Below are 26,261 nucleotides of genomic sequence, written 5' to 3' on the forward strand. Positions count from 1 at the left end.
CATTTGGATGATTTCAGTCCTGGAATTGCTCAATCTCTAATGAAATATAATAGGTGAAAGGTAGCAGCTAACTTGAAAACTGACACTTCATGACATCACAAGGTGGAATGGAGCATTTTGAGCTTTGACTAATAATAAAATAGTTACTCAAACATGTGTGAATGTAACAAAACACAACTCCAGGTCTGTTTGTGATGAGATAATAACATTATAACATGGGGTAATATATGATCCTTAACTAAAAACGAAAGAGTTAAAAAGAGAAAAGAAGTTAGAAGAAAAGAAACAGAAAAAAGAGTTAAATACTTAAAATAATGAGGGGAATCTGTATTTTCGCTCACAAATGTAATGCCGTCTTTCCTTCTAATAGTATGATCAGTGGTGGGATTTAAGAAAGTAAAAGTAGTACTGTACTTAAGTATACATTTTGGTGTCTGTACTTTACTTAAGTCGATTTTTAAGTGGATGGTTTTTAATTTTACTTTACTACATTTGACAGCAGGTATCTGTACTTTATGCTCGACTATATTTTTTTACTGGATTGAAAAGTAAAAGTACTGTATTTTCCAGAGTATAAGTCGCACCAGCCAAAAGAAATGCATAATAATAAAAGAAAAAACAAACATATATTTCTCAAATAAGTTGCATCTGAGTATAAGTCGCTCCCCTGGCCAAATTATGAAAAAAGTGCAATTTATAATCTGGAAAATATGTCATTTTTTAAATTCTGAAACCTGCTGAAAAGGTTGAAGGTTTATTTTTAACACGTTCATAGTTTGACCAAACAAAAATATAAATAAAAACCTCAAGAAAGAAAAAAAAAAAGATCAGTTGAACCAAACGCGCTAATCTCAAAATCACTACATCTGAAGCTTTGTTAGACCACAAAATGGGCGAAAATACTTTTACTTTTTACTCTTTAAGTACATTTTTAAACAGGTACTTTAATACTTTCATGTGATACTTTTACTTGGGTATTTTTGTGCTCCGGTATGTGTACTTTTACTTAAATAACAAAATCGAGTACTTCTTCCATCACTCGTTTTGAGGTTCAACAGACAAAACATCACCCACACTGTAGTACTTTTACCAGACGCAGTACCGTTCCGATACGCAGTAATACTTTCACTTTCATAGCTATCCGTTCTTTCACCTCAGGTCTTTGTACTTTTCCACTCCCTTTAATGCATATACACTCACTTTGGTACAAAAATGCTTGCTGAATTAGTGGTTTACTTGCTGACAGCTGATAAATAGGCGGTCCTTTCTTGACGGCACCCCGAGGGCTATTCGTGTGTGTGTGTGGGTGAGCGGGAGAATGGGCGAAAAACACACAGATATGCAAACAGACAGTTGGAACAAGCATCTTTCACGAGGCCGACTCTCAAACCTGCTCTGACAGCCCGGCCTCTCCACGCCTTGTAATTGTTTGTGTCTCTATGTCGAAAAGTCTACGCCTGCCAAGCCGAGTTTGCATTACTGCGTCATTTACTGGGCTCTTTATCAACGGGTGGTCGCCGCTGGAGACCTGACTAATGTCATACTGAGACAAAGAGAGGGGAGGTATAGAGGAAATGCCAAAATTGCAAACTGCGTACAGGAAATATTATGAGTTCAAATTTGTTTTTCGTTTGCGTCCTGAGCTGACATTTCGTCTTTTCTTTTAGCGTTTCCATCTTGGTGTTGTCACAGCAAATCTCCGTCGCATGCGGGAGCTTATATTAACAAGTCTGTTCACGTTAAAATGTCGGATTTTGAAATATCAATACTACTGTCACTACGAGGCGACGGTGGCTCAGTTGGTAGAGCACGTGTCAAACTCAAGGCCCGTGGGTCAAATACGGCCCGCCATGTCATTTTATGTGGCCCACGACAAAGTAAATTAAAAGATATGACTGTCTTAAAATGTCAGTTTATCATTAGATACAGTTAAACAGCCATTTTTTCATATCTATGCAAATCCATATGCAATATTTGTAACTTGAATAAGCGATAAATATAGAAACAGTTAATTAACAAGATTAAAACATAACAACATTTATCTTACAGTTACATCTGGGCCTTTAAGAGCCACCATTTTGTTTATGTGGCCCTCTGTGACAATGAGTTTGACGCCCCCGTGTGTGAGTGTTCGCCCACTGAGATGAAGGTTGGCGGTTCGAATCCCGCTCTCGACACAAGTTTGAATCAGTATTTGTCTTGTGTAAATTTCTTCACACTACTGGGGCATTTTTGGTTATTTTTTTGTCTTTATGATAAGATTTAAGCCATAAAGATTAAATTAGCAACTTCTATGACTCATTAGAGATGCAAACTAACGACTAAAGTGTTTCAATCAACAGTTAATTTATCGCAGCTCATAATTTTTTTAACAATATTGCAGATTTAAAATAGTTTTTGTGGTTTAAATCTGCTCTCGGGTTATTGTGTCAGTGGCAGAAATGGGTCAATATTTACTTCAAAATTTGTTAAGGTGACATAAACACCATTGGTTAAGCGGTCGAATCCATTGACCCACAAGTTGGCGGTGCGATTCCAGCTCTCACAGATGAACGCTGTTGTTGTGCGCTTGGGCAAGACACTTAACCCACCTCTTCCCAGTAAAGTAAAGTATGAATGTGTGAGTGGTTCCTTGATATAAAGCACTTTGAGTGTCTTGAAAGTGGAAAAACATGACTATTTTCCATTTACAGATCCGTTTGCCTTTTTGTAATTTGCATATTTACATCGCATAACATTTTTATACCAGATGCCCTCTCAGTAAACACACAGAGAAGGGGCAGCGCTTGAATCATTTAAAACCTCACTTTGCAGCTAAGGTCTGAAGATAAAGCGCATTTAAAGCAACAGTTAAGTGCTATAATCGGACTTACAATAGCTTTTTGCTTCTGCTGGTCTTTCTGCTCTGCTCGCTCAAACTCTCGCTTCTCGTAATCCTGGAGATGTTCCTCCCTCATCAGGCGCTCGTGTTGGTACTCCTCGTAACTGTCGTACCTGAAAGAAACACAACAATACGTTTTATTTTTCTGATTCGTTGAAATAAGGATGTGGGAGATGTTGTGAAGAGAAGTAGTGAAATATTATGTTTGGACAAAGTAGTTATAATGGCAGCGGTAGTAAAACAAGGTACTTTTTTTTTTTTTTGAGTTTTCAGAGTCAAAGTAAAAAAAATAATAATAATAAATAATGGTCAGAACTAAACTCACAAACCAGAATGTGTGTCTGTGATATAGTGCAACATGAAACAATGAGCACTAACAGTAAAACATATAGAAAATGAAACAATATATCAAAAAGAAGGCTTAAAATAAATAAAAAAAATAATGAAAGGATAACTATTTTTCGATTTCTGATCTATGTTATAATGTTGTTTCCTCATCACAAACAGACCTGGAGATGTGTTTTTTTGTTTCATTCACACACTGCATGTTTAGGTTCTTCTCTCAAACTGAAAACACTGTGTTCCACCTTGTGATGTCATCATGTGGTAAAACAGGAAGTGCTCTAATGTGTTTTTAAACTCCATGCACCTTCACGAGAATCATTTAGATGAGGGGTGTCAAACTCAATTTCACTGAGGGCCACATCAGCAAAATGGTTGCACTCAAATTTACATAGAGGTGAAAAATATGTGTGTGTAACTGCGTATAAACTGCTGATAAACTGACATTTTAAGACAGTCATACGTTTTAATTTACCTTGTCGCGGGCCACATAAAATGACGTGGCGGGCCGCATTTGGCCCCGGGGCCTTGAGTTTGACATATGTGATTTAGATTATTTCAGCGCTGGAATTACCCATCTATATTAAATAAAATGTAAACGGCAGCTGTTAACGTGAAAACTACCACTTCATGACATCACAAGGTGGAACAGAGCATTTTGAACTTAGGAAATATAGACAGACTAATAATAAAACGTGGCTCAAACATGTGTAAATGAATCAAAACTCAACTCCAGGTGTGTTTTTAAGGAGGTAACAGCATTATAACACGTTTTAAAGCTCACAAGAGTCCATTTTGTGTAATACAGGACCTTTAATTACTCTCTAAGCGTTATATTGGCTGTAAAGGGCTGGACGTTATCGCGTATGAAGATTATGTGTTTTCATTACAATAAGAAGTGTACAATAAGCGTATTGGTTGTGGCGGTGATTACATTGCCCACAGGAGGGGCCCGTGGGAGAGGCGCGGTCGGGTGCCGGGCTGCAGCTGTCAGCACAACTTCACATGTCATTACTTTCTGCTTAGTTAGGGCTTCATCAAGACGAGGAAAAAAGTACAACTTCACTACACCTCCCCTTCTTCTTGCCCACCCCCCGGACCGGCTCTAGACTTGTCCGTTAAGTTTGTCCTGATGAGCGTCTCGGAGCTTGTCTGGTGTCATTAGGCACGTGGATGCTAAATCAGCTCAGAGCAGTGTCACTATGTTCCCCTGCCCCGCTCCTCTGCATATGCAATCACCGGAGTCTGGAGCGAGGGAGTGAGAGGAGACAAGCTAAAAGATTCAAAATGTGTTTAGAGATTCGCCTGTTCAAATGTGTCATAGTGAAACGAGTGACAATGAAGAGGACTTGGTACAGCCCGGCAGCGCATTTCAAAATACAGAATAGAGAAAGTTTTGTGAAATTCACGACTGATCCGCGCTTTAAATGTCTTATGTTACGCAAAATTGACTCTTGTGAGGTTTAAGCCATGTTATAATGCTGTTACCGCATCAAAAACACACCTAGAGTTGTTAGTATCGCTACATCTCCAAACCTCGAAACGCTCTGTTCCACCTTGTGATGTCATCAAGTGGTAGTTTCCACGTTAACGGCTACCTTTTACCATTTGTTCTGTATAAATTGGCAAATCCAGAACTGAAATCATCCAATTATTCTAGAAATTAAGGTGTTTGGAGTTTAAAAACACAGTGAAGCACTTCCTGTATTACCACATGATGACATCACAAGGTGGAACAGAGTGTTTTCTGTTTACGAGAAGAACTCAGGGTTTGTGAATGAAACAAAACACAACTCCATAGTATGTTTTTGATTAGAAAACATAATAGACATCAGAAAATTGCGTAAAAGTGTATAACCGTGCAAAAAAAACATAAGCACGGGTTTCAGACTGATGAAAAATTACAATCGTTGTCATAGCAATTGACAATTTAAAGCCAAATATTACAGCTATTGAATGAGAAAACGTTATAATGTTGCATATAACAGAAGCAGAAACCCATGACTCAACGGATACAGCTGTTGAGAACATGATAAATGAAAGGACACCTAATTTAAACCCATTTTAATCAGTAAAAAGAAGCGAGTTTGTATTTAATTAGTCCACATTTGGCTACCCTTTCCTGGAAGCATGGGGTCATTTGAGAGTTAGTGTTAGAAAGCAGTGCCCCCATCTGTATAATATGGCCTAGCTCAGCAAAGGTTAATAACTGAAAACAAAAATATCTCATGAGCAGTCCCACCTTTGCCTGCGGCTGAGAGGAGAGCGAGACCGAGGGCTTTTGTGAGTCCGGGAACGGAAAGTGCTGGATTCTGTGTTCTGACGAGCCCTGAAGACGACATATAACAGACATTTATAAACATTTGACCTACACAAAATCACAGGTAAGTAATAGTTTTCAAATGTACTTGCTATTACCATCAGAAAATCACTACTTCTACTACATTTTTTCAATTCTACTACATGAAAAGCTATTTTACTATGTAACTTTTCTGGTGGGGGGTCCGCCACCTGCTGTCTCCATGGAGATGTTATCGCTTTGCCTGGAATATCTCACAATATGTCTTTTATTCATTGTGTTTTTATAGCTCAAATGCTATGCTATTGCTGGAAAACATGCAGGGATGCCTCTCCGCAGATCTGACCTATACGTTGGGCTAGCGACTCCATGCTTAAGCCATGTTGTAACGCTGTTAACTCCTCAAAAACATACCTGGAGTTGTGTCTTGTTTCATTCACACATGTTTTAGTAACGCTGCGATATTAGTCTGTACATCTCCAAAGCTCAAAACGCTCTGTTCCACCTTGTGATGTCATCAAGTGGTAGTTTTCATGTTAACAGCTCCTTTTACCATTTGTTTTGTCAAGATTGGCAATTTCAGGGCTTTAAATCATCCAAATGATTCTAGTGAAGGTGCATGGAGTTCAAAAACACGGCGGTGCACTTCCTGTATTACCTCATGACATCACAAAGTGGAGCAGAGTGTTTTCTGTTTGAGAGAAGAACTCAGTTTTGTGTGTTAAACATGCGTGAATGAAACAAAACACAACTCTAGGTATGTTAGTGATGAGGAAACAGCATTATAACTGTAACACGAGCGCTTTAAGGTGGCAGACCCTCCGGTAAAGTTGCATACTGCAGCTTTAAATGTAGTTTCCTTGACCTCGCCTTATAAAAAAAGTGGTCTTGGATCAAACAGAACTTTCCATACACCCGATCCATGAGCACCTATGTACCTGTATTATGTAAGTTGCATGAGGCCTGGTCAATACTATGGACATTAGCGGCCCGTCTGACGAGGCTAACCCTGTACTCCTTACACTTCCTTTGCTCAATTATTGAAGAAGGAAGCCTTGAATAATGGAGGGAGAGAAGTTTGGGGGGAGCGCTCTGAAGCACAGGGATGGCAGTTTGGATAGATTGAGGATCTTACACAGTAAAACATTCATCACAGAACTGGGATTTTGAGAATTATTTTTGTTAAAAATCGATTTATCTGTACCAGTGAATGAATATAACAACCTTTTTGTAGTGTCATTTTTTAACTCCGGTCCCTAAGTACCCCGTCTGAAGGCTTGTCAGTGATAGAATTGAGTTACTGTATAATTTGTGAGCGAGATGTAGAACAAGAGTGTGTCTAAAAAAGGTTGAGCGATGTAGGCTGACCTCATAAACAAAGAGATTTTTTTCACGAATACGAATATTTGTACAACCAGTCATCTTTTCTAAGACTTGGCGTTGAAGGTTAGGTTAAATATCTTGAAGAAAATGTACGTGGGAGTCAGACGACATCGCTACAGTTTGAGGGATTTGCCATATAGGCGTTTTAATTAGACGAATGAGCTAAACAATATTAATTACGCGGAATTACATGGGGTTGTAATGGGTCTATCGTTATTGTTATTGTCAGGTTGCGCAGAATAAACCCCCCCATAGAAAATGAACTGCGTATCTCGGTAGCGTGTCGTAGCCTGACCTTTAAGTAATCAGATAAACAAATTCAAAAGTCAACACAACACAACAGCCACCGCACCGCCAGACGCTCACCAAACCGCTAACTGGCAAACTAATATCACCCACTTCTCCTCTTCAGACACTAAAAACAACAAAACCCCGCAGCTCTGATCAAAGAGAACCATGGGAAATGTAGTTTCTCACACAGCACTCTGATGATAGCAGTCTCTTTTGAGTGGGGTTTTTCAGACTACATTCCCACAGCCTGGATCGCGCTTTCATCTCTGGGGATGTAAAAGAGGAGGGTTCGCCACTCGGTAAAAAACAACAGCTGCCGCTTAAAACAATAGCCCGGCATCAAACAGAAAGGCAGCGAGTGAGAGAGAAAGATTTAAACAAAAAGTGGATGTTAGGGATACACTTCAATTCAAGTCCTCTACGGGAGACGGTGCTCTTCTGAAGTACAGCCCCTGGCATCTTTAAAGTACTGTTTATCTGGCGAGAGTCCATCTTTTATTAGACAGAAATAGGCTGGGCATCGGTCAGACTAACAGTTATTATGTCACAGGCAAAGGAGATGTAACACAGCCATATCGGTAGTTTTTATATGTAGATTTATCAGGGAATGAAAAGCCTAATGACTTTGTACAGGTATGTGACTGTAGACTGACAGAAGGTCAAGCACCACGCCACGACGCTCCAGGCTGGATCCAGCAGCTCTGATACTGCTGTTTCTGCTCTGAACACCTGCAGTCAAAGGTAAAGGATGAGACTGTGTGGGACCTACCAGGAGGAGGGGCGTCTGTCGGGTGAGCTGGAGAGAGAGCGCCTCCGGTGGTGTGAGGAGGAGCTGCGGGAGCCGGAGTGGGATCGGGACCTGGAGCGTGACCCGCTGCTGGTCCAGCAGAAAGGCCTGCTGGGAGAAAGGAGCAGGGAGGAGGGCGGGGACACGGAGCCTCGTGAAGGGGAGCAGCTGGATGGAGGGGAGGAGGAGGGAGAGCAGGGAGAGCAATCAAACAGGAGGTCCAGAGGAGTGCCCTCCCAGGGGTAGAGGAAGCGGTTCTCCCGCCCCACATCCAGGTCATCGTGGAAAGGCAGGAAGCCTGGGTGCAGGTAGCTGGACCCGGGCAGCCGCGGGGAGCTGTCAGAGGTCTCCTCTGGAGACAGAGGAGCTGCAGACTTCACTTCTCTCTCCGGGCTGTAGAGCGCTTGTGTGGGGATACCAAAGTGCTTGTTGAGCTCTGCTCGGATTTCCTGGTCGCGCATGAGTTTCCGGTTGTTGGAAGAGGATTGGTCACTTGGGACCTCTTGTGAGGGGTCTTCTGTCTCCTTCATTTGGGCTGCCTCCTTTTTGTGCTGCTCAGCCAAAGACGTGGATGAAGTGGACATTGGGGAAGATGAGGATGGCGATGAAGATGGGGGCATTGTTAAGTCCTTACATTCCACATGCCTGTCGTCTGGAGGAGTGACCGCTGCTGTGGTGCTGGGAGCGGTGGTCGTGCTGCCGTCCTTCTTGGCGTTTGCTGTTGCCTGGCAGTAGTCGTGGTCACTGTGTCCACGAGACCGCTTGTTGCTAGTGCTACGTTGGTCCTCGGCAGCGCCCCCTGCTGAGTGCAGGGAGAAAGGGAGAGCGCTGGCCGCTTTGCTCAGCTGGGCGTACAGCTCAGTCTGTTCGGGACCCTTCCTAATGGGGCCCCCGCCTGAGGCACCTGGGGCCGGGGCCAGAGCGCCGGGGCCCGCCTCGCTCTGCCTGGCTCTTTTGCACGCCAAGGCTGAGGAGGAACATGAAGACAACTTGGTTTTGAGAGATGCTTTGAAAGGATTCTCTTGACTGACTTTGTGTGGGGGCGTAGTAGGTGGTGTCAGACCTGAGGAGAAAGAGAAAGACACAAAGGTTTGTGAAGAACCATTAATTTAACTGGGGTCATAATCCAAATCTACCCAAATAGCCCTCAACTCCTCCCCCTGTCCATAAACTCAGCATGCTTTATGGGCACTGGCCACAGACACATGTCTGATTAAAATATTCACTTTCACCAGCCTTAATCCGGAGCTCAATTTTATTGCAATCTTGACAGATTAATGTAATGCTTGGTGTAACTTAATATGGTGGTGTTGTTATATGGGTGACTTGCCATCCGGTTCTTTTCTGACCTTGAAAAGATCCCCTTCTTAAAAAACACAACATAAAACCATGCAGAGGACAAACCTAATGCATCGTCACGTGTGAAACAGTATCCGCCCCACACTGGACACCTGCCAAGTCATCAGAATAAAACACTACGGCTTTTATCATTCAAAAGAGGTGAAGAGAGCCTGCTGTTTTCAACACTTTCTATATCAGACTGCAAATGAAATATCTATTTTTTTCTTCTTTTTATTACACTCCCACAAACATGGATCAGTATTTGCCCTCATAAAAGGTCAGAGAATACAGGCAACACAAACTATTTTCTTGATTTGTGGGTTACCATGGAGAAATATCTAAATTGTGCAAGTTTGGCCAAAGGATCGTCCTTCTTCTCAGATGCCATGTCCTACCCAACCCTCCCCTCTACCCCAACCCCTCCTCCTACAGATTTATAACCAGACAGATGGCTTTTATATAGGGAATCCTGAGATGAGCCTACTTTATAGCACTGTTAATGCACTCACACAAACGCACCATCGCCATTACTCTCGTACGCGCCCCGGTCTTGTACATCGCTCCTCTCTTCTCCCTCCCGTCTCTCTACCTGTCTACCCTCTTTGGCGTTTTGTCTCTCGTCTGTCTAACAAACATGCCCACACAGCCGTACCAGTGCACTCACAGTCTGGAGTCAGCCACTTTGAAACACCTACGCTCTCTTCTGTTCCTTCTTATAATGCACCCGCTCTTCCCTCCTTTGCAGGCGAATTGCACCAAATGACAGCTATTAGTATTAAATCCAGTGTTAGTGCCGGGAAGACAGCTTGGCAAAAAGACTGAGTGAGTGCGGCGGGTACGTAAATATTCACTTGTTTGCTGTGTTTGGAATGGCAGATCCAGGGGCTTAGCGTAGTCCTAGTTATTACTGGGAATGTCTGTATGTTTCTATGCAAAAATACAGTTTTCATATCCCCATAGTCTGTGGCAATAGGGATTTATAGATCCGCAAACACCACGGAGTATTATCCCTTATTTTTATGTATTTTGGTGGAACATTGGACAACTTAAAGGGCCCATGCTACGATATATATTCTGATCTACGTTATAATGTTGTTTCCTCATCACAAACAGACCTGGAGTTGTGTTTTGTTTCATTCATGTATGTATAACGCAGAAACTCTATGTTTATTTGAGTTCTTGTCTCAAACTCAAACACCTTGTGATGTCACGAGGTAATACAGGAAGTTCCCCACTGTGTTTTTAAACTCTATACACCTTCACTAGAATCATTTTGATGATTTAAACTCCTGGAATTGCTAATCTCTACTGAAATAAAGGTAAAAAGCAGATGTTAACTTGAAAACTACCACTTTATGACATCACAAAGTGGAGCAGAGCATTTTGAGCTGACTAAAACATGCGTAAATGAAACAATATACAACTCCAGGTATGTTTTTAACCTGGCATAAAGCTCACAAGAGTCAATTTTGCGTAATATAAGACCCTTAACTAGCAAAAAACTAACACTTTTCATCAGCCAATGAGAGCGCTTCTTATTGCATTGTGACTTTAGACTGTACTACATTAAGTGATCACATTAATAAGTGCGACTAAGTCTATAAAAGGCCAGTTTTGCTTCGGATTTCAATTTATACTTTGCCTTCATAAAACTGGCTACGTTGGGCTGCCGTAGTCTCGGTAAATAACGGCGATTATATTGGCCGACATACGGACATAGATTTGCTTGATTCCAATGAAACGGAAAGCGAGTGCGAAAAGGGAGGGGTCTGCACCACAATGAAGCACCATCTGTCCAAAACAATGTACGCGTGGGGTCATAAAGTAGCAGCCATTAGTGACGGGGGTGAAATAAATCAGAATTAGATAAATATGTGCCTCTCAGTCAAACCCGCTCATGATGGATGGTCCACAGATGCCGACACCAATCATGGAGCTGTCAGCGAGCGAACGCCAAAGAAGGAGAAAGGAGGCGAGTGTATCCAAATCATTTCCCCCGTCCAGCTGGAAATTGAGAGTGCAGACCTCCGAGCGAATAACAACTCCGGGCTTAAAGAGTTGATCCGGCAGTAAGCCATGCAAATAGCAACACACATGGACCACCCCAGTGTCATGAGATACAGTAATTAAAGACAACACAGCCGAGCGGGGCAAATCTATTAGCCGGGCAGAGATTAGGCCTGAACACTGAAGTCCCAATGGATTCACTACTGGTTTTTGTTCTTTTGGGTTGGTCAAAGAAGTGCACATCCAGCCACTTCGAAATACTGGTGTGATTTTGTTAAAAAGAAACTGTAGAAGCGTGAAAGTGTTGGACAAGTTCATTTAGAGCTGACTGACGATTATATTAGCGAAATGACCAACTTTGGGAGGAAATATGGTAAAAAACGTCTCTTTATTCATAACTTTTCTCATGTAGGGTCTACCACGTGCTTGTTATTTGTTGAAAATGTTCCACAGAGTGAAACTAAACGCATCCAGGTTCAGTTACAGGTCAGATCTGTGGAGAGGCAAATCGCTAACTGTGAAAAAAGAGTGTTTTACATGGTATTTTTAAGCAAGAAAACGCCTAGATAGAGAATGCCCGACTATAGAACATCCCAAACTATAACACCTCCATGGCAACAGGCAGGTGACGGAACTTCTACAGGAAAAGTTACATAGCGTATGTTTATTAATAGGCCTAACTTCAATAACAAAACCGAAGACATGCACAAGTTTTGTTATCAAGTCAATAAAACGAGCAAAAATCACATCGCGTTGTTTTAATACGCCTGGCAACAAGACAGGCTCATATCTACAGACGTTATCTTTCAATGAAGCCACTATTACTACACCACCTCATAAAGGTATAAAGTAATACTGAACTGGCATCGCTCCATGGAAAGTTCCAAGTAGTTTGAAGGTGAATTGTGGGACAACGTCAGCCTAACCTCCATCTGGTTATAAGTCACTGCACAATAATCGCCATTGTCATAAAATGTTACTTTTAATCCTCCGAGGACCTCTAACTCACGATCTTTCACCTTCACTTAGTGGGATTTATACTCACTAAAACGCTTAATATTCAATACAATGCATATATTCTCCACTAAATGTCCGGCTGTTTCTGAGAGCCGGCTGCAGGTTAGTTAAAATCACCCATGCGCGGTAAATGGGAGCAAATATTAACAGTTTGATTGCCCTCGAGATTTTTAGACCGTTTCCTTTGGGTCTCACCCGTCACGACCTTTGTCCTTAGACGCTTATAAACACAAAAGGGTTAAACGGCACTTTGTCCAAGGTCGGACGTCACGCAACAAAATTGAATTGGAGTAGGTAAACCGTGCAGAAACTCAGCTATTTGGAAAGAAAAAGACATTGCTGAGACTATAAACCATTTATAAGTTTGAATATTTATGTAGTATTAAAGGTATAGTACGTAACTTTTCTGTTTCTGTTTACTTATATCTCCATGGAGGCAAGCAGGTGACACTATACCACTGAGAACGCATGTTTTTCAAAGTATTTTTAAGCTAAATCCTAGATATACAGTTTAATATATATCTGCAGAACATTCCCAGTACAGTAATATTGTTTCCATGGAGACAGGCAAGTGGTGGACGCTCCATTAAAGTTACATAGTACATCTTTAAGTAGAAGTGTTGCATGCGTGTTTTATGTCAGATACCAACATTTCCCGCAACCCGCTGTTTTGTTAGCTCACGTATTTGGGTTTGCTACAAACTATAACCAAACCGATAAATACCAACAGGGTTTAAATGATTATTATTATTACCGTTAGAGAACAGCACGCGTACTTTATACTTACGCTGGACTCCCATGTCAGTTGATCAAATTGCGTACGTCTAGGGACATGGCCAAGATAGGGAAAACTGAATTATGCAATAAAACCAATTAAAACAATAACACTGCCAATTCAATTTCTACTGATGCATGGACTAAGCAAACCCGCGGTCGGAGCGCATTAGATCTGATAGCGGAGCGGTAAAGGGGGCAGAGGTGGGCGAGTGGGAGGGGCTTCTTGCTAATAAACCCCGCATGGAGATTGGCTACTCTAATCAATACCGTGGCACATAAAACTCTCCCTTCACCTTGAACTTTGAACTCTGATGAAAGCAGGATTAACCCATTAAAACCCAGGAGTGGCGTAAACCCAATGACTCATGTGAAAACGTTATATGCTGATTGAATTACTTTTGTCTCGCGGTGTTTTATTTATATATCTGCTTACCTGGAGTTCCAGCGATCTCCACGCTTAATGTGCGTTCAATGGTTTTGTTCTCAAACGGTGATCCCTTGTGGTCACTGCAAGACAAAAATGTGAAATGTATAACTTTCCAATCGAATGAAGGAATGTTATGCCTTTGTGAGATAAGTAATGGGAATGAGTGTCACAAAAATGCCTCAACTTGGATTCTAGTCTTGGATTCTACAGTTTTTTTTCCGTGTTTGTCTACTTTTTTTTTCCTGAAATAATGTGGAAAAACTTCTCGCACTTACTTTGGAGACTCTGGGGTCAAAGGAAGTGGCAAGGTGGTTGGTTTGGCTGCAGAACACAAAGGAGCATTGATAATTATTGATCTAGTCATAACACTCACATTCTGCAACAATTAATTTCAAATTGGCTCATTAATAAAGCAATTGTCACTACAAAAAAAACACCCAACCCATGTTAGAAAAAAAACGTCTATGGACACTACTTGCTACAAAACTTTGAGATTGACCCCATTCTTAAGCAGTATGTTTTTTAGACTGTCCACTCGGTGAGGCAGGATGATGTGATGGGATATGTATCACAGGGCCTAAAACGCACACGCACACACAGCTCAAATGAAGAAACCAACAAGCAAGACCCAAGATGGAGTTAAGAACAGACAGCGACGATGCCACAGACAAGACGATGACAGTGGTTTGAGCCCCTCTCTGGACAGTTAAGTCATAAATGGCATGCAGCAAAACGCAGAGGAGGGGGAGAGGGAAGAAAGGAGAGTCAGAGAAGCTTGTGCAGTTGCCCGAGGCTCCGGCCGCCTTGTGCTCCAGCAAAAGGGACATGGCTCTAAAGTGCAGCCCGGGCTCCCAGACTAAAGTCCATATTCAGCACACTCTGCTCAATCAGCCAAACAGGGTTCAAGGGTCAACTTTATGAATACAAGACATACAGTAGCAAAACAAGGCTCGCCCCGTTTCCCACCCCCTCCTTTTTGCTCATTTGAATTTTAAAGACTGCCTCTGGGACTAGCAAAAAGCATTGGCTAGCAGGCTGTTTGTTGTGGGTGCCCTCCCAATGACTTGTTAGATTCAAATTAGAATACATGTTAGTCGTGAAGTCAAACTGGGAAGTGGTTAGAACAGGAGAGGGAGAAGAGAGAGCAGAAATAAGGCCAGTGGGGGGATGCAGTCATGATTACCTAACAATGGGTGGGCCTGGTCGTCGGGGTGCCCGCTGAGTGCCTGCCTGTGTGGGTGCCCTTGCCCTGGTATGAAGCAGGGAGGGACAGGGAACAGTGGGCTGGGCGGGCCCTGTGAGAGCACTGCAGCCACACTGCTGCCCATGACATCATCGTAATCAACAACACCATCATCATTATCAGCTTCATCAGGCTCCTCCCCACTGCGGCCCCTGCTGGGCCACCCCAGCTCCAGTCCAAAGCCCATGTTCAGCCCTGAGTCTGTCTCTAGGTCAAAGGTCAGAGGGGACAGCAGGGGCCCAGAGCCAGGCTCCTCAGCCTCATGGTTCCTAACAGACTTTGTATCTTTCCGCTCTTCCTTGTCCATGTGTGGATCTGTTAGGAAGGGGTTCTCAGACCTGGGAGATTTTTGAGAAGAGGGGGGTGTGGGACTCGGGCTGCGTATGTGTAGCTGGACCTGGTACTGCGCAGGCTTGTGTTTGGAGGTGAGCAGCTGGCTGAGTAAGGGGTGGCCTGGCTTCTCCTCTCTTTTCTTTATGGTCAGTGTGATGTGTTTGCGTGGTGCGTGTTTGGCACCACTACTGTTCCTATGGCCTTGCCTGCCAAAGCCCCGACTAGCCTGAGTGGCACCTGCAGCCTCTCGGCAATGCCCACAGCTGTGACTCGCCTCTCTGGGAGGGAGGGAATAAGAATGCATATACCTAATAAAGCTAGCGGCGGCCAGGCGGGCGGCCTCGCCTGGCGGCCTTCCTTCTTCACTGGGCGCCCTGTGCTCCAGTTTGGGGCAGACATGGCCACAGCCCTGGGACTTCTGCTCATGGTGATCATGGTGAACATGGCACCGCTGCCACTTCCCAGCCCCAACACCAGGCACACTACACTCGCCTGCAGCCCGGCGCTCACCTCGCTGCTGCTGCTGCTGTTGCTGAGAAGACACCGACTTCTTCTTGGAGGCTGAACAGGTGGAGGAGCTGGAGGAAAGGGAGGAGAACGAGGAAGTGGACGATGAAGAAGGCGAGGAGGAAGAGGAGGAGGCACCTAGACCCAGGACACTCTTGTCTCTGCTACTGCCGGGCCCCCAGGGGCCCCTGGCTTCACTGGCTTTGGTGTGGAGCAGGATGTCATCTGTGGCTGTCAGGTATTTGAGCAGCTCTGTGCAGGGCCGTCTCACGGGCCGGTTCTGTTGGGTCGGACCCCCACGTGCTTTGCCGTTCCATGGGTTCTCCGTCTGCTCAACAGGAGAGAGACAGAAAATCATTTCATTTGGTTTAAGTGCAGCTGGCAGTAATAGGAATATTAGAGTTTTAAGTGCACACAGACATAAAAGAAGAAAGGGATGGGACTGGGGAGAGGCTAAAAGTGATTCAGACAGCCTGTGCTCAGTGGTTGCCCAACTGTCTGGGAGGCAATGGTGGGAGTGCAGTCCGCCCATCATCTTAATTGCGTGGCCCTTGGAGCTCTGTACGCACACTATGTCCTCCGGGAATCCTCATTCGCTGTGCTCCAGAAACAGATGACTCAAAGGCACAGTATGAAAATAGACCGTGTGTGGAAGGTTGCCGCGCTGCAATGTGCAAACACGCTATATACAGTCACACAATATCATCACATCCACATGCTCCTCTGTATCCACAGGATTTGAGGCACCGGCGAAAGCAGAACAAATACAGATTTCAGACATTTTTTCTCAAACAAGAGCAAATGATGACACGCTGGAAGCTAAATATGACACCCAACATGGAACGTGTCACGTCCCGATGCCAAACGCAAAGACATTACCGAAATCACACACCCCATTCATTCACATTCACAAGCACACGATACTTTAACTGACTGGCATTAATCTTAATCAGCCCCACCCTTTCAGAACACACAACTCTTTGGAGATCCATCTAATGAGAATTTCAAGTCTGGTATTTTGATCTTGTCATCTCAAAGCATCAATCTCACCACCCAACTGCCGGGCATATTTTTTTCTTTCCTACAGATTCCACACTCTACATGGGCGATAAGTGGAAGCGCTAATGAGACTACACTGTCTGTGCAGCGCCTGGAAAAGCCCAACAGCAATCAGCGTGTTTTCATTACGAGCTGGACTCCTGGGAGAACAAAACAGGGCTCTTTTAAAAGCGCCACCAAGACACGAGAAAGAATAAATAAACAGTAGAAAACATGAGAAGCGGAGTGAAGTCAGCGGAGGGGCAGAGCTTGTATACCCTCCACGGCTGCATTTGTCACGCTTTGTCCCTACCTTGACGACGGCAGGTGGTGGTCGGATCCGGTGGTTGCTGTTGGCTGCATGGTTGTGTGCCTTGCCACCTGTGTATTGATTATAGCTGAGCTGGGAGTTTGCAGGCGCCAGGAGGAGCTTCTTCAGCTGCGAGCGGACGAGGAACAAGAGAGGAAGAAGAAGAAGGAGAAGAGGGGAAGTGAGGTTATTCGGATGTTCTTTCAATTAGGCTTGTGTAATTCAAATGGTGCCGTGGTGGAGTGGAGCAGGAAATTATAAGAGGAGAAGTAATTAGATAATTTCACTGAAGACATTTAACTAAGTACATTTAGTAGTATCGTACTGTTACTCGAATGGGGGTGAATAGTGTATAAAGTACCACAACAAAACAGAAATAGAGCACGTAATAAGTGAACGAATGCATGAATAGAGGGATAAATGAATGAGTAAATAAAGAGATCGCCCTGTAGATGAACTGAAATCTCTAGCATTATACTACACCCAATACACTGTACCTGCATAATTTTACTTCAGTAGTAATATTGGGAAGTACCGGTACTGTTTTTGTCGTATTGAAATAATAAAACTCTTACTTAAAGGTGCTATATTGTGCAAAACTGAGTCTCGAGAGCTTTAAGTCATGTTATAATGCTGTTATTTCATCAAAAACATACCTGGAGTTGTGTTTTGTTTCATTCTCACACGTTTGTCCACATTGCCAAACCTCAAAACGCTCTGTTCCACCTTGTGACGTCACGAAGTGCTAGTTTTCAAGCTAACGTCTATACCTTTTACCTTTAGTTCACCAGAAATTGGCAATTCCAGGGCTCAAATTATCCAAATGATTCTAGTGAAGGTGTGTGGAGTTTTAAAACGCAGTGGAGCACTTCCTGTATTACCACATGATGACATCACAAGGTGGATCAGAGTGTTTTCAGTTTGAGAGAAGACGTCAGCTTAAACATGCAGGGTTTGTGTGTTAAACGTGTGGATGAAACAAAACGCAACTCCAGGTGTGTTTTTGACGAGGAAACAACATTATAACAGATCATAAATGTGTAATATGGGCACTTTAAGTATTTCATTTGTGAGATTGAACGGACTGATGACCCAGGTCACGTTTTCCAGTGTTTCTCATGTACACAGCACAAAGCTTCTCTAATGTGTTGGAATAAACAGAGCCGCCAGTTGGTCTAAAGGTCATATAGAAACAACCAGTATGGAACCAAAAGCTAATGACATTTTGTAACAGTCACAAGACTCCTGCTTTGTTAAATCATTTGCAACTTCTTCCCGTCTCGCGCGCACGTCCTCAACCTACTTTGAATTGTAAAAGTTCTTTTTGTTCTTATCTTGTTTGTTATTAATCATAGAATCTAGTGTTTGGCTCCAGAGAGTTTGAATCGAGGTCCTAAATTGAAGCAAAAGCAAAGATGCAAATTCAGAGAAAAAACTATTTATTATTTTAGTTTTGTTTTTTCAGGGCAGAGGCGTCTGAGGCTAGACATATTTTAACTTTATTAAACCAAAGTCAATACCAGATAAACAATGTGGAAACATGGGCTTAAGAAACAGCTGCGAAGTTATATAGTAAATCTTTCACAAAATACAAGTTAGAAAGTACAAAAATAAAACACTAGTACCACCAGTGCTGCAAATCCTGTGTGTGTGTTTGTGTTTTGAGTAGTTTTGAGTAGTTTTGAGATATTTCGGTTTAAAGTTAGGACCAATCGTATACAATGGAAAGAGGGAATTGTTTTTTTACTCATTGAAACCTAAGTAATGCTCGTCTCAAATACAGAACACACACTTTTTCAATACTATATGAAGATTTGAGTCTGATTCCTGATGAATCTACAGGATTTTCAAATGATTGACAGGTAAATTAGCCAATCAGGGACATGCACAGTCCATCCGTATTGGAAATAAAGGAAAAAATATCACAGAGGGCTGAAAAACATGGTGGATTTCTGCAGAACAAATGGGTGAAAACTCTCTTAATCTGAGGTGAGATGAGATGAATTTGATTTTATTTATAAATCATGGTTGACCAATGAGCTCCTTTGTTTTACATGTGTCACTAACAAAAACAGATCTGATTGGACAATCACGTTTGACCAGGATTAAGACGCAACGGAGGACGTGGAACCAGACTGATATCGATCTATATAAAACATATAAAGAGAGATCATTCTGGCAGGCAAGCAAACCTCTCCGCAAGTGTACAGAAGGTATTCACGAACAAGAATATACAAATAACTTTGGAAAAACGTCAGAGAGAACGGTAATACTAAAGGGACAAATATAGGAAGTGTTTAGATTTACATATTAAGCCAAACAGTGCTTACAAGCTGAGTAAAAACCCAATTTGTAGTTGGTTTACTTTGTAGTACAGAACAAACACACTTTGCAAAACCGGAGAGATTTCTGTTCTCTTTTATCAAATACTTTAATTACGTCCCGGTTTGAATCCAGAACCCCTGACAGTTACATGCACAGTTGGCCCGAGCACTTGTTACTCCACTGAGCCCCTGCCATAGTCACACTGTTACGTAATTAGAACCACATCCAATGCATTTATTCGTCTGTGCTGTGTTCTAGCCTCAGCGCACAATGTGGGAAATGTGTCTGAGTCGGTTATGTCCACACATCAGTGGGAAGAATAGGGCCTTCTGCTGCCAAAGGGTTGTCAAAGTGCCTTATCGGTTGTTCAACATAGACTGGCAGCGTGTAGCCGTGGCTGCGAGTCTCCAAAACCACATGAATTTGGATGCGGGATATAATGACGGAAAAGGGAGGGAGGTGGGGGGCGGCGGCGGCGGTGGTGGTGGTGGGGGTTCGGTCTTACCAGGGAAGGCTCCTCGGGCTCGGGGGTGTGGGGGGAGCCGCAAGGGGAGGAGGGGCAGCTCTGGTCACTGGCATTGGTCACGTCTCCGTCTGCCAAGGCCTCAAACGAAGGCAATCCGTCCTCATCCACCGGGATACTGTCCAGGGTCTCTGTAAGCACTGCCAGCAAGTTGGCCTCATTTTCCTCATCTATCTTCTTAGGAAGCGGGAATAAGAGGGAGACACACACAGACAAATGGAGAGAAAGAAGATATAGGACATTTTAGTCAAGGGAAGTTTTGTTTTGGATGTGCTGTTGTCTTTAAGGCTTGCAATCTGTTACTAAACTTTCTACTGTCATATACTACAGTTATTACTATACAAATATGGTCAACAGTTACATTTTTATATAGCGTTTTTCCACCTTCAAGGCATTCAAAACATTTCACACCACCGACTGACACATGGATTCATACACCAGTGTACGCAGACAGACAGTGATGTTTATGTCGAGAGCGGGATTCGAACCGGCAACCTTCGGATCAGACGACAAACACAACCCACTGAGCTAATGTCGCACTATGTACTAGTCATAAAGGAACAATATATGCATCTCCTATTCTGTTTACTCTGCTGAACCGTATAAACATAACAGAAAGAGTTGGATTAGTAGCAAAATACAGGGTTGTCAAAAGCAACAAAAATCAGAAACGAATCGATATTAAAAGTAACATCAAAACTAGACACTCATTTGAACAAGTAGTGATACTAAAAAGACACATTCACAGGACAGAAATGAATCTTTCCTTAATAGTTTTAGAATGCTCTTGAGCTGTATCAGAACAAGTATAAGACACGTAGACTTGTATACGCCCATGGACCTCTATGGAACCTACTGGACGACTGAGGGATTACACAAATATAAGACCACATGGGAATATAAAAGAAAGTAACATCATTTCAGGAGTATAAATTGCACTGGAGTATATGTCGCACCAGCCAAAAAATGCATAATAATGAAGAAAAAAACATTTCACATATAAATCGCATCTGAGTATAAGTCGCACCCCTGGCCAAATTATGAAAAAAGTGCGACTTATACTCCAGAAAATACGGTACTATGAGGTAATGTTGAAAATCACATTCTGTTACAGGGGTGTCAAACTCATTTTCACAGAGGGCTACATCAACAAGCTGGTTACTCTCGAAGGGCCTGATGTAAGATAAAAGTAACTAAATGTAATGTAAAATAAATACAACTACTTTTTAATCTTATTTTAATATTTATCGCTTATTCAAGTTACAAATATTGCATATGGATTTGCATAGATATGTTAAAATGTCTGTGTAACTGTGTATCTCCTGATAAACTGATATTTTAAGACAGTCAGACCTTTTAATTTACTTTGTCACGGGCCACATAAAATTACGTGACGGGCAATGTTTAGCCCACGGGCCTTGAGTTTGACACATGTGTTCTTTTGTCTGAAGAAAGTGTTTTTTATAAGCATTGTGGTATCAGAATCGGTATAAAATATCGAGTTTATTCCTGACAAAACTAGCAAGATATAAACCAAACAAAAAGATGCAAAATTAATACAAAAAGCTCGATTTGTTGCATAATGAAGCCCCTTTAATAACGCTGCAAGATTTATATTTTCATTTATTTTGTTACCGTAGCAGAGCAGTTCACATTCTGGCAGCTTTCTTTAAAAACTAAATTCTGCTTCTTGCAAAAGTGAGTCAAGCCCGTCACTCATATTTTAAGCACGCAGCTTACTGGACCAAAATAATATCTAGCCCCGAAAAACCCATTACGGAGGCTGACAAGTAGCAAGCATCTGGGGAAGAGAGGAATAGGCTCGGGTGAGCTGCGGTCCGCAAACAAACATTGAATATAGTGAACCTTTTTCACTTGTACATAGCCCAAACAAGATATTTAAAATGTGTTAATGGGGTTGTCTAAAGTATCGGAAATCTGGTACTAATCGATAACAAAACTAGGATCGAAATGAGATATTTGGTATTCAGGAACAAGAATATACGGATAACTTCACTTAACAAAGAACTCTGTCATTCTAAAGGGACAAATAAACTGTAGGTAGAGTGTAGATTTGGGTGTAGGTTGGGTGTAGATTTACATATTACACCAAAACACTAATCGAAAACCCTCAAAACTAATATTGAAACTAAATATTCAGTATTCAAGAACAAGAATATACAAATAATTTCACTTAACAAAGAACTCTGTCATTCTAAAGGGACAAATAAACTGTGGGTAGGGTGTAGATTTGGGTGTAGGTTGGGTGTAGATTTACATATTACACCAAAACACTAATCGAAAACCCCCCAAAACTAGTATCGAAACTAGATATTCAGTATTCAGGAACAAGAATATACGAATAACTTCACTTTGAAAGGAACTCTGTCATTTTAAAAGGACAAATATACTGTAGGTAGAGTGTAGATTTTCATAAAACACACTAAAACACTAATCCTCAAAACTAGTATCGACACTAGATACTCATCTGAAAAAGTATCGATGCTTAAACAGGTTTTAAGAAAGAGCGTTTTTTATTAGCAGTGTGGTATCAGAATCAGCATTAAGTATCGACTCGATTCCTTAGTATTGAAATTGAGTTTGAAATAGTTTTGATTAAGCTAACACTAACTTAATCAAAACTAGTACTTGACCGTATGGTAATTATACTTTTGTGCTGAAAATTACATTCTAGAGTCTTTTTTAGTCATTGTGGTATCGAAATTAGTATCGAACCGATTCCTACGTATCGAAATCCAGTAGGAAATTTCAGCACCGTGACAAAACTGGCATGGCGCACTACGTTACGTTTTTGACGGCGAGCCCAGCATCTGTTCGTCGCTATGGAGATGTCATCGCTTTGTCTGGAATGTTTCACAAAATGGCATTAAACTGCGAATTCATACGTTGCACGATACTTAACCGAGACATATTAATTTTCGTCAAAACCGCCCGCCCCTAATGATGTTGTACCCGATGCTCGTGAAAACTCAGTACTTTGAATGTATTTATATATTTATTTTGCGCGGGTGTGAGCGAGGCAGCTTGCTCGTGCCGCTCAGCTCCACTTTGATGTGCCAGAACAGTTGCTGCAGCTGGCCGGTTAATGGCCGAGATGATGCACCAAATGTGAGGAAAACAGACACAGAGGAGCGTGGAGTGGTACCAGCGGGGACTGGAGCAAGACTTACAAAACACAATTTGCAATAATGTCGGTTTTATATTAAGCGAATCCCATATTTTCTTGGTTAATATCGGCGAAGTCTTTAGGGAGCCTTTCGAAAACCGTAACAACTGCAGTTTGATTTTAATTAAGTAATATCTGATTCTATGTGTCGTAATGCATGTTTCTGTTATAATTCCAAGCTTGGACTTTATGTTTATGTTTTTAAATCTATCCCATCTGGTGTTGTCTGCTACTATTCGTACATTTGAAGTTATAGGAACCGTCTTCTATGAGTAATTAAAGGTTCTATATTACAAAAAAATCAATTATTGTGAGCGTTAAGCTGTTATAAAGTTGTTATTTCATCCAAAACATACCTGGAGTTCTGTTTTGTTTCATTTACGCATGTTTAAGTAACCCTGCATTATTAATCTGTGACATCTCCAAAACTCAGAATGCTCCGTTCCACCTTGTGATGTCATGAAGTGGTAGTTTTCAAGTTAACAGCTACATTTTACTTTTAGTTTAATGAAAAATTGGCAGTTCCAGGGCTGAAATCAATCATCCAAATGATTCTAGTCGAAGTGTATGAAGTTTAAAAACACAATGAAGCACTTCCTGTATTACCACATGATGACATCACAAGGTGGAATGAGGTTTTTCTGTTTGAGGGAAGAATTAAATAGCTTAAATATGCAGAACTTGTGTGTTAAACATGTGTAAATGAAACAAAAAAACACAACTCTAGGTATGTTTGTGATGAGAAATAGCGTTTTATAGGCTCTTTAAGCAATTCAAATCAAAAATATCACATCTTTTGAATGACGAAAAGGGAAAGTCCTACATTTTTTTGTCTGAAACCCATGAATTAATTCACTGTATAGGACTAAAAGTGTCCTAAAAACGTCTAAAACTCTACATAAGCACCAGCACAACTTGTAATTCACTAGCTGCTATGTGCTACAGGGAACATATTTTGCAAAACCAGAACAGAAAACCTAAAACTAAAACCGGAATTGGAATTGAAATGCTAACAATACGCCAATAATAATAAGTAAAAGTTGCCAGTTACGAGACGCTATTTTGCATGTGCGAGTTACAGTAACAACCCGGGGGACTTGAAGCCAGCGGAAAGATAAACAGCCTCATCACCATGGGACGCTGCGTGGCTATCCCAGCAAGAACAAATCCTTCCATGCACACTATTGGATTAGCATTGGCCACTGTTATGCTAAGGGAAATCCTAACCTCTTAGCTAGCATTTCTACATCTCACATCGCATCCGAATCACGCGTTCGCCGGCGTTTCCTTCCTCCTTTTTCCATTTCGGGATAACGGTGATATCTTAGCGCGCAGTCAGGCACAAAAATCATATGTTCATTTAGCCGATTTTCACTACAACGTTATTAAAAATGATTAAGGGGACATATTTTGAGATAAGCCCGCGCAGCTTCGGGGGGGAGGGGGCTACGGGGAAACCTTGTAGGAAATTGCCTGGTAATACGGCGTGCTGTTTAATTACTTGCCAAATCTAAAAAGCCAGGAGCCGGTGTAGCTAAAACGGTTAGCCTTCTCCAGCACCGCGACTTATTACCTGAGCATTAAGCGGCGGGGTTTAGCGGGTGATAGCGCTTTTCTTAGACTAAATATACGGCCCTGGACGAGCAGCGAGCAGTCGGATCATTTTAGATTATGACCAATAAGTGACTAATATGTGAGCCATCTGTGTAACCTCTGAGGAGTAATGTGCAAGTATTTCCATAGTTGGCAGGAAAGAGGAAAATACTGTGAAAAAGTACATGGGCACTAAAGAGTAAGTAAACCACGCTACTGCAAAGACTACTACTACTATTACTACTATAACTACTGCAAGCCGTACTACGACTATTACTACAAGACTTACTACTACTGTTACTACAAGACCTTCTGCTACAACTACTATTACTACAAGGCCTACTACTACAAGGCTACTACAACAAACTAGTACTACAAGGACTACTACTACTACTACCACTACTAAAAGCTCTGCTACTACTACTACATGGCCTACTACTACTACTACAAGACCTACTACTACTGTTACTAAGGCCAACTACTACTACTACTACAAGCCATTCTACTACTACTACAAGACTTACTGCTAGTACTATTACTACAAGACCTACTACTACAACTACTACAAGCCCTACTACTACTGCTACTAAGGCCAACTACTACTACTACTACTACAAGACATTCTACTACTACTGCAAGACTTACTACTAGTACTATTACTACAAGACCTACTACTACAACTACTACTACAAACTAGTACTACAAGACCTACTTTTAGCACTACTAATGCAACTACAAGCCCTTGTACTACTACTATTACTACAACACCTACTTAATAATAATAATAATAATAATAATAATAATAATAATAATAATAATAATAATTTTATTTATAATGCACTCTTCATTAAACAAAATCCAAGAGTGCTACTACTACGACTACTAGGCTGCTACTACTAACTACTACTACAAGCCCTACTACAACTACTACTACTTCTACTACTATTACTACTACTACAACTAGGCTAGTACTACAAACTTTTACTTCTACTACCACCATGGTTACTACTACCAACACTCCTACAAGTTGCTCTACTGCTGCTAAGGCCAAAACTACTTTCCCATATGTCCACGCCTATTTCCAAGTCCTAACATTATCCCGTTTATATTCATATGTCCATTTGTGAAATGTAAAATAGTTAGTGAGGAAGGTTTCTAGGATTGGGACTATTCCATGGGAGTAATAATTTCAATCCCATCTGAACAACTCGAGCATTGGAGTTCCCACCGGTGCAGTGTATGACGGAGGAATAACCCTGGAGGGACTCTCATATTCTCAAAGAGACACTTGTAAAAGTCTAAGTCGTGACCGCACTCCTCCTCCTCCTCTTCTTCTTCCTCCACCTCCTCCTCCTCCTGCTGCTGCTGCTGTGGTGGGTCTGTGGAAGTCACTCTCAGGCCAAGTGGGGATTTAGAACTGGGCTTCAGAGCAAACCGTAGTGATCTTTTACACAGAGGACGAACAGGATGTAATACGAGTGTCCACAAGGGGGCGCACTGAAGTAGCCATCTTACAGTATACATATGCAAATCAATACTTGCTAGGACACTGATTTATTTAGACAATCCCAGAAGGCTAACTGCTAACTAGCTTTGCATGTTTCCAGCATTCAAGGTACAGTTATATTAATTGTGTCAAAATGTCAGTCT

General features: G+C 41.9%; 1 protein-coding gene across 4 annotated transcripts in view; it reads right to left on the reverse strand.

Moving 5' to 3' along the window:
• ppargc1a (peroxisome proliferator-activated receptor gamma, coactivator 1 alpha) overlaps positions 1 to 26,261 on the reverse strand; it is a 60,448-nt gene that overhangs the window by 11,468 nt on the left and 22,719 nt on the right. For 2 of the 4 annotated variants that reach the window (XM_033983270.2, XM_033983271.2), the window contains exons 3-10: positions 19,814 to 20,008; positions 16,987 to 17,112; positions 14,736 to 15,963; positions 13,828 to 13,873; positions 13,559 to 13,632; positions 7,966 to 9,046; positions 5,466 to 5,552; positions 2,874 to 2,994 (exon numbers count right to left, since the gene is read on the reverse strand). In XM_033983270.2, coding sequence (XP_033839161.1) covers positions 2,874 to 2,994; positions 5,466 to 5,552; positions 7,966 to 9,046; positions 13,559 to 13,632; positions 13,828 to 13,873; positions 14,736 to 15,963; positions 16,987 to 17,112; positions 19,814 to 20,008 — 2,958 coding nt within the window. The remainder of the gene's footprint in view (positions 1 to 2,873; positions 2,995 to 5,465; positions 5,553 to 7,965; positions 9,047 to 13,558; positions 13,633 to 13,827; positions 13,874 to 14,735; positions 15,964 to 16,986; positions 17,113 to 19,813; positions 20,009 to 26,261) is intronic. The other 2 variants (XM_033983273.2, XM_033983272.2) reach the window with 2 other exon arrangements.

This window comes from Periophthalmus magnuspinnatus, chromosome 18, assembly GCF_009829125.3.
Source record: "Periophthalmus magnuspinnatus isolate fPerMag1 chromosome 18, fPerMag1.2.pri, whole genome shotgun sequence".
Taxonomy (NCBI): Eukaryota; Metazoa; Chordata; class Actinopteri; order Gobiiformes; family Gobiidae; genus Periophthalmus; species Periophthalmus magnuspinnatus.